Raw genomic sequence first — 8,763 nt, 5'->3', positions numbered from 1 at the left:
TATATAGTTGGTGGTATGTAATAGTGGTATATAGTTGGTGGTATGTAATAGTGGTATATAGATGGTGGTATGTAATAGTGGTATATAGTTGGTGGTATGTAATAGTGGTATATAGATGGTGGTATGTAGTAGTGGTATATAGTTGGTGGTATGTAATAGTGGTATATAGATGGTGGTATGTAATAGTGGTATATAGATGGTGGTATGTAACAGTGGTATATAGTTGGTGGTATGTAATAGTGGTATATAGATGTTAGTTGGTGGTGCATTTTTTAAAATGTATTTGTGTACTTCAAAATGTAAAATGATCTACCAGACATTACCACACAGTAGGTGGCAGCATGTACAAACTAACGAGTGAATCACATGATACCAAAGAAGAAGATTCTTGTTAAACACATCTGGGAACAACCAATAGACAGAGATGAAGTTTGACCATCTTTTTAAAGAAAAATATTGTATATATTTGTTTAAAAATTATATCGTTTTCATCACCCTTTACTGAAGAAACAACAAGAAAACAACCACCGGTTAGCAGCGCTTATAGCTGAGAAGCGTTTGGATAAGACAGAATAACTTGGTTAATGCCTCGGGTTCTCGATAGCAACATCAAAATGAAAACTGTGATTATGTATTGTATGAGAATTAGAGGTTTTAGGTTCGTGTAAAAGTATCAACCCCTTCTAATTTCCCTAATTGTGTGGCAAGAGTCAAATACGTTCTATAGAACAAACTTCAGGATGAGCAACCGAAATGAATAATTATTGTATGTGTGTTATATTAAACATAGAAGAGGGAGTAAAATGTTGGCAAGCAATAAACATTTCAGAACAACCATGACTGAATTATTATCCTTATACTAGTCGAATAAGACATGGGATGTATGACACATTTTTTCAAAGCGATGTATTTGTAGACTAATAGAAATCAGTAGGGGATTTAGATACGGGCGACATGGGCAGCCACCCAGAGCGGCATACTGCGCCCCCGTGTGCGGGTGGGCGCTATACTACAAGCAAGAACCGCCGCATACGCTTGAAACAAATAGCCAAACCGAAAACTGCAGACAAAGATGCTTTCGGCTACTAAGATCAGTGAAATGTAGGCTGAACTGACAACGGAGTGAAGAGCAGACATCTCAACCTGCAAGCAAGTCGCAGCAATGTAGAACGCGAAGGGGGGGGGGGGGATTTTCGGCACAACACCTGTTGTCTTGGCTCGTTCAGTGTGACAGGATGTGTGGCGGCGGAGTAAATACGGCCGTAGGCTCGGACAAATTCTGTTGGTGTCATTTTTTTATCGTGTCGTGTGGCTGGTGTTAGGAGCCGATCCCGGTGAGTATGCAAACAATACTATGATTTTAAACGTTAACATGCTGTGCAAGAATAACGAATAACGATTTCCCTAATAAAACTATGCATACGTTCAGTGCCTACGAAGTAACGTTAGCGCATAATCATAGAGCATAATCATAGCGAGAGGGGCATAGAGAGAGGCTTGGGCAACCGTAACTGCATGCGTGGAGTGTGTCTGAAGATGGGCGTTGCAAAATAATTGGGTGGATCAACAGCAATGAGTATGGGTGTAACATCAACGCTGCGTTATTGGTGAGACCGGCCATAGCCAGGTGCACCGCGGGTCGGTTTATTGTTTACATAGCAGGTTAGGAGAATTAACGTAGCAGGTTGGAATAATTAACGTAGCAGGTTAGGAGAATTAATACATTTACACATATGTTATACATTCATGGCCATAAATCAGTATGTGGCTGAAATATCTGATGTCATGTGCTTTTTTGGCTGTTCAGACCGCAGGAAAAAGAACAGAAGGATTTTAGTCACGTCAAACTGCCAACGTGAACACGACTTAAGATGAACATGGACTTAAGATACTTTTGGAAAACCCAGGTTGATTATTTTCAATATTTTCACTCGTAGTGGCCATACATCAACATAAACTGACGTCAATCTTGCGATTTTAAAAGTGAATGTCCCTTTGAACCCAGATATACAACACTCAGAGTGTGCTTATAACCCTCACCCCCCCCCCCCCCTCCTCCTCTTACTGTACCTCCTCCCATCTCCCTATCAGAGATACAACTTCTTGGTCAGATTGTTCACAATATGAAGAGAACGCCCTATGTCATCAGATGAATCCTCTTTATCTACTGGCTGTAGGTTTGTCTTGATGACTCTGGGTGTTGGCTGGAAATCATGTTCGTATCCGTCCTTTCTACGGTCCTTCCTCTGACCCAGACGTTGGTTCACCTGAAAAAGATCACGGGGAAAATGAATAGTACACGAAACCCCATTTTAAAGACATTTTGGCCGATATCCATCATATGACATTATGAGCAGGTTTCTCCATCAACCGTGCTGACCTCTGTGAAGAGTTCATACACATCACGGGTAGCTACTGAATCCTTCGTAAACACGTTATGCATCTCTTCAAACAATGGGCATCCTCTGTCCGGGTGTCTGATGGCAAGTTTTCCTGTGTTTAAAAAGATAGAGACATCCTTCAGAAAAAAGGGAACTAAGACTGACATTACGTTATTACATTAAGGATTATAGACTACTCTGATACGTGACTGACATTACATTATTACATTAAGGATTATAGACTACTCTGTTACGTGACTGACATTACGTTATTACATTAAGGATTCTAGACTACTCTGTTACGTGACTGACATTACGTTATTACATTAAGGATTATAGACTACTGTTACGTGACTGACATTACGTTATTACATTAAGGATTATAGACTACTGTTACGTGACTGACAATACATTAAGGATTATAGACTACTGTTACGTGACTGACATTACGTTATTACATTAAGGATTATAGACTACTCTGTTACGTGACTGACAATACATTAAGGATTATAGACTACTGTTACGTGACTGACATTACGTTATTACATTAAGGATTCTAGACTACTCTGTTACGTGACTGACAATACATTAAGGATTATAGACTACTCTGTTACGTGACTGACATTACGTTATTACATTAAGGATTCTAGACTACTCTGTTACGTGACTGACATTACATTAAGGATTATAGACTACTCTGTTACGTGACTGACAATACATTAAGGATTATAGACTACTCTGTTACGTGACTGACAATACATTAAGGATTATAGACTACTCTGTTACGTGACTGACATTACATTAAGGATTATAGACTACTGTTACGTGACTGACATTACATTATTACATTAAGGATTATAGACTACTGTTACGTGACTGACATTACATTAAGGATTATAGACTACTCTGTTACGTGACTGACAATACATTAAGGATTATAGACTACTCTGTTACGTGACTGACATTACATTAAGGATTATAGACTACTGTTACGTGACTGACATTACATTATTACATTAAGGATTATAGACTACTGTTACGTGACTGACATTACATTAAGGATTATGGACTACTCTGTTACGTGACTGACATTACAGTTAAGGATTATAGACTACTCTGTTACATGACTGACATTACATTAAGGATTATAGACTACTCTGTTACGTGACTGACATTACATTAAGGATTATAGACTACTCTGTTACGTGACTGACATTACATTATTACATTAAGCATTATAGGCTACTCTGTTACATGACTGACATTACATTAAGGATTATAGACTACTGCTACGTGAAAGCAGGTACCTGGAGGCACTGCATACACTTCCATGGAGTCAGACTCCGTGGGGAGCAACTTTTTTGAGACAGCGCCTGAAGATCTACCTCCGTCTGTGTAAAGGTCTTTAGGACGTCCCTTCACTGAAGAGAAATGCAGAAAATAGAGACAAAACAGTGTATTTATCAATAAACATGTAATAAATATATAAAAAATAATTAAAAGGCCACAAGCTTTCAAACACCGATATGTAAAGAGACACACCTCCCCTACAGGCCTGCACAACAAAGAGCTTGGGTTTCTCACGGAGGGCTGGACACTGGCTGTTGCTAAACATCTTGTAGATAGATATCTTCCAGATCTAGAATCTCTTCGTCGTTGACTTCAATGTGTCCAAGTCCACCATGGGCCATGATGAACATTGCGAGGCAACTGACGTCGTCGCTCAGGTTGTTTCGAAACGACTTCAGTGCATCAGTTACGTCCTGAAATTGGTCAAATACAGCAGGGAATGAGATTCCAGACCTTGGGGGGGGGGCTCATACTCTTTACTGCTGTCATGAGTTTGGTCTGTGCTAGCAATTAGCAATCGTTTTTAGTTTGCAAAACTGCTAACAAATCAAGTTAGCTCACCTTACTGATGCATGTTTTTACCCACTAGCTGCTGCTACTGTAGTTGTAGGAGACATCAGATGATACAGCATTTTCGGACAAATCCTAAGTGTTCACTTACTATGCATTGATGTCAATGGGAGACTGAGTTTAAATTTGACTTAAGTCAGCTTAGTTAGTGTTCCCTCCTCTCTGAATAGTGTTATTGGATTGCCTGTTCACAGAAAGCATTGACTTGAATAGATGTGACTTAAGTCAGCTTAGTTAGTGTTCCCTCCTCTCTGAATAGTGTTATTGGATTGCCTGTTCACAGAAAGCATTGACTTGAATAGATGTGACTTACCTCTTTAGTTTTGCATTTAACACTATAACTAGGTCCAGGAAACTTATTCTGTTTGCAGAGAGCCTTTATTCTCTCAACATCGTACTCAGAGCCCGGTCTTTCCCCACCGCACATGATCACGGCTGCACGTCTGCCACTTAGATCATATCTGTCCATTTCGCAGCCTGGCTCTCAGCCTAAACAATACGGCTCTTGTGTTGAGTGTTTGACTTTAAACAGATTGAAAACCAAAGTTATTTCACACTAACAATACCTAGTCAAAAAAAGATCTGTCTCAAAAACAGCGCCGCGGTTATTCTACAACTAGAATGAAATGTTCTACGACTAGAACAAGATCAAACTTCGTAGAGGCATATTCGTGGGCGTGTCATAGTGGCAGTATGCCACACCCCTTTTTTACTTTGATGACATAGCCTTTTCCTGCTGGTATTTTCCCCCAAAACACATTAATTAACTTTTACAATGCCTGTGTTAAAACATGAAAAGACCAGGCACAAAAAGCCATTACATTGTTGGAATAAAGTCTACTTTTATAATAGTTTATGTGTGTGTTCTGTAGCTCACTGTTGCTCGGGACATCTATGAGGACTCAAGGAAAAATCCATGGGGGAGTGACAGATACAGAATTGCAGCAAGACCGTTTAAAATAATGAAAAACATTGTCTATAGTAAAACAATAGACTACATGCTGTGTTCATTCGTCGGAAGGCTTTTCCCTCCCTTGCCCATGTGTTACTAGTTCTACTTCAGCTCTCAATTCATTTGCGTCGCTCACACTCAGCCTGGTCTCATAGACTAGACGTAACATAGTACACGTGAATCTGTGACACTGAAATGTATATGATAGCTTACGTTTGGTATGGTAACATAAGACAGATGGTTACCTAAAGTTTAAAAAAACTAAAGTAGGTTGGTAAGTCGGGGTGGATGGGTGGGCGTGTAACCTGAACGTTCACATCACGGACAACTTCAGCATTTGAACTAATTAGCAACTTTTTAGCTACCTTGGAACTACTTGTTAGCTAACCCTTCACCTGACCCGAACCTTAACCCTTTAGCTAACCCTTCCCCTAACCTTAACCCTTTAGCTAACCCTTCCCCTGACCCTAACCCCTTTAGCTAACCCTTCCCCTGACCCTAACCCCTTTAGCTAACCCTTCCCCTAACCTTAACCCTTTAGCTAACCCTTCCCCTGACCCTAACCCCTTTAGCTAACCCTTCCCCTAAACCTAACCTTAACCCTTTAGCTAACCCTTCCCCTGACCCTAACCCCTTTAGCTAACCCTTCCCCTAACCTTAACCCTTTAGCTAACCCTTCCCCTGACCCTAACCCCTTTAGCTAACCCTTCCCCTAAACCTAACCTTAACCCTTTAGCTAACCCTTCCCCTGACCCTAACCCCTTTAGCTAACCCTTCCCCTGACCCTAACCCCTTTAGCTAACCCTTCCCCTGACCCTAACCCCTTTAGCTAACCCTTTAGCTAACCCTTCCCCTGACCCTAACCCCTTTAGCTAACCCTTTACCTAACCCTAACCGTAACCCATTAGCTAACCCTTCCCCTAACCTTAACCCCTTTAGCTAACCCTTCCCCTGACCTTAACCCTTCCCCTGACCTTAACCCTTTTAGCTAACCCTTCCCCTAACCTTAACCCTTTACCTAACCCTTCCCCTAACCCTAACCGTAACCCTTTAGCTAACCCTTCCCCTAACCTTAACCCCTTTAGCTAACCCTTCCCCTGACCTTAACCCTTCCCCTGACCTTAACCCTTCCCCTGACCTTAACCCTTCTAGCTAACCCTAACCTTAACCCTTTAGCTAACTCTTCCCCTAACCCTTTAACCTAACTCCTAACCTTAACCCCTAGCCTAGCTAACATTAGCCACCTAGCTAATTCATTACATATCATATGTACATTTAGCAAATTCATAATATATAATAGGAATTGTAATTTGTAACATATCATACTAGGTGGGTGATGGACATCCACAAATGAATACGTACCATATCATACTAAATGGAATGTGTCGAATTTACATACAGAATAATACGAAATGCTGTGAGACCAGGTTGTCACACTAGCTGTTTGTTTGTTCCCAGTAACCTGTTTTCAAAGAACACCTCTCATCCAACATCTATTACCAAAACAGAGCTATTCCTCTGTTCCACAATGTAAATGTCATCCAACTTCCCCCTTATCATGCTGTAGAATAAAGGATGTTGACATTATAATGGCCTCAAGACAAAGATAACAAACATTCATATTGAAACTGAAAGTCTCAGTAGTGGATTGTTTGCAACAGACACGAGGTAAAGAAAATGACTCCGTGTGACTGTCTGAGGGGGGGGGGGGGGGGGGGGTTGGGGTCGGTGGAAAGTACCGTCTGTGGAAAGTACCGGAAGAATCCACTCCTGACAGATGTTGACAAAAGGACACAAACATGGCATTTGAAACAACTCTTGTGGACGAGTTGTTTTTTGTGTTCTTTCTTTCTTTCTGTGTTTCGCCTCTCTTATCCGAGTCAACGTCTCGAAACACCTCGGAGGCCATGTAGTGCACTAACCCAGAAGACATCTTAGAAGTGGCAGACAGTAGTACTGGTGGTGTCATGGTGGTAGTGCGTCACACCTTACACACAATCCACCTGTCTGAACTTTTGTAATGACTTGAAATATGAATGCAGATATTTAACCCCAAACATTGATTCAACTTTTACAACGCCTGTGTTTTAAAAAATGTGAAAAAAAGACAAGACACAAAATGCAATTTGAATCGGTATAGGTCATCTGGCCACTTGTTTATGGTAAACATCTAAGGGACGGGGCGGGAGAAACCCCGTCACCACTCCCACATTCATCACCATGGATGCAACATCTAGCCATCCATGGGATAAAAAAATTATTGTTTTCAATGTGAAAAGTAAAAACAAATGCAGGTACCAATCCCAGATTGACAAAAAAAAAAAGTTGGTTTCTCGTTTGATTATTATTGCATTTGCAATGAACATATGAATATGCGCGGGGATACTCATACGGTTTGCAACAAACCCAGAATGCTTTAGAAAACACTCTCAATGGGATGTCGTGGTAAAGGTCAATGAGGAAGGTCAGTTCAGATGACCAAACATACGCTGTATTACCAAGACTAGACTGAAATGTTCCTGACTGGCCGAGTTACAGCGTTGACCTAAACTTTACTTTTGATACTTAAGTATATTTTAAACAAATTACATTTACTTTTTATATTTAAGTATATTATTTAACCCAAAATAATTTTATTGAAGTCATATTTTACTGTGCGACTTTCACTTTGAGTCATTTTCTATTAAATTATCTTTACTTTTACTCAAGTATGAGAATTGGGTACTTTTTCCCACCACGGCCCTCATACTGAAACTGAAAGGGTGTGAATTGTTTACAGCAGAGCCACTTTATACAGCAGCCGGTTTACTGCTGTTAATTGAGGTCAGGGGAAGGTGCTGACGGGAGTCTTTGGAAAGTACCTCAACCTCCCTGACACAGGTGAAGGTGGAAGGACACAAACATTGAGATTGAACATTTGAAAACAACACTCTTGTAGACAGCATGGAAAGGCAAATGGTGAGTTGACCCCATTGACTATATCAGGCAAATGGTGAGTTGACCCCATTGACTATATCAGGCAAATGGTGAGTTGACCCTATTGACTACATCAGGCAAATGGTGAGTTGACCCTATTGACTACATCAGGCAAATGGTGAGTTGACCCCATTGACTATATCAGGCAAATGGTGAGTTGACCCCATTGACTATATCAGGCAAATGGTGAGTTGACCCCATTGACTATATCAGGCAAATGGTGAGTTGACCCCATTGACTATATCAGGCAAATGGTGAGTTGACCCTATTGACTATATCAGGCAAATGGTGAGTTGACCCCATTGACTATATCAGGCAAATGGTGAGTTGACCCCATTGACTATATCAGGCAAATGGTGAGTTGACCCTATTGACCACATCAGGCAAATGGTGAGTTGACCCCATTGACTATATCAGGCAAATGGTGAGTTGACCCCATTGACTATATCAGGCAAATGGTGAGTTGACCCTATTGACTACATCAGGCAAATGGTGAGTTGACCCTATTGACTACATCAGGCAAATGGTGAGTTG

General features: G+C 40.8%; 2 protein-coding genes across 4 annotated transcripts in view; one reads left to right on the top strand and one right to left on the bottom strand.

The window, feature by feature from the left end:
• Positions 1-257: 257 nt before the first annotated feature.
• On the bottom strand, positions 258-4,922 carry LOC110511405 (caspase-14). The gene is given in 6 exon segments (XM_090209981.1): positions 258-2,267; positions 2,381-2,493; positions 3,689-3,802; positions 3,924-4,008; positions 4,010-4,144; positions 4,615-4,922. Coding segments are annotated over 6 exon segments (783 nt in total). The 5' UTR covers positions 4,771-4,922; the 3' UTR covers positions 258-2,087.
• LOC110511404 (caspase-14) overlaps positions 942-8,763 on the top strand; it is a 21,166-nt gene continuing 13,344 nt past the window's right edge. For 2 of the 3 annotated variants that reach the window (XM_036933990.2, XM_090209980.1), the window contains exon 1: positions 8,029-8,211. In XM_036933990.2, the coding sequence (XP_036789885.2) occupies positions 8,197-8,211 (15 nt within the window). In that variant the 5' untranslated portion in view covers positions 8,029-8,196. Of the gene's footprint in view, positions 1,335-8,028; positions 8,212-8,763 lie in introns of those variants that run through there. The other variant, XM_036933991.2, reaches the window with a different exon arrangement.

Source organism: Oncorhynchus mykiss, chromosome 19, assembly GCF_057628025.1.
Source record: "Oncorhynchus mykiss isolate SJ-2025 chromosome 19, ASM5762802v1, whole genome shotgun sequence".
In the NCBI taxonomy this organism is placed as follows: domain Eukaryota; kingdom Metazoa; phylum Chordata; class Actinopteri; order Salmoniformes; family Salmonidae; genus Oncorhynchus; species Oncorhynchus mykiss.
Note: the sequence above shows the minus strand (reverse complement) of the source record. Positions and strands in the feature narration are given on the sequence as shown.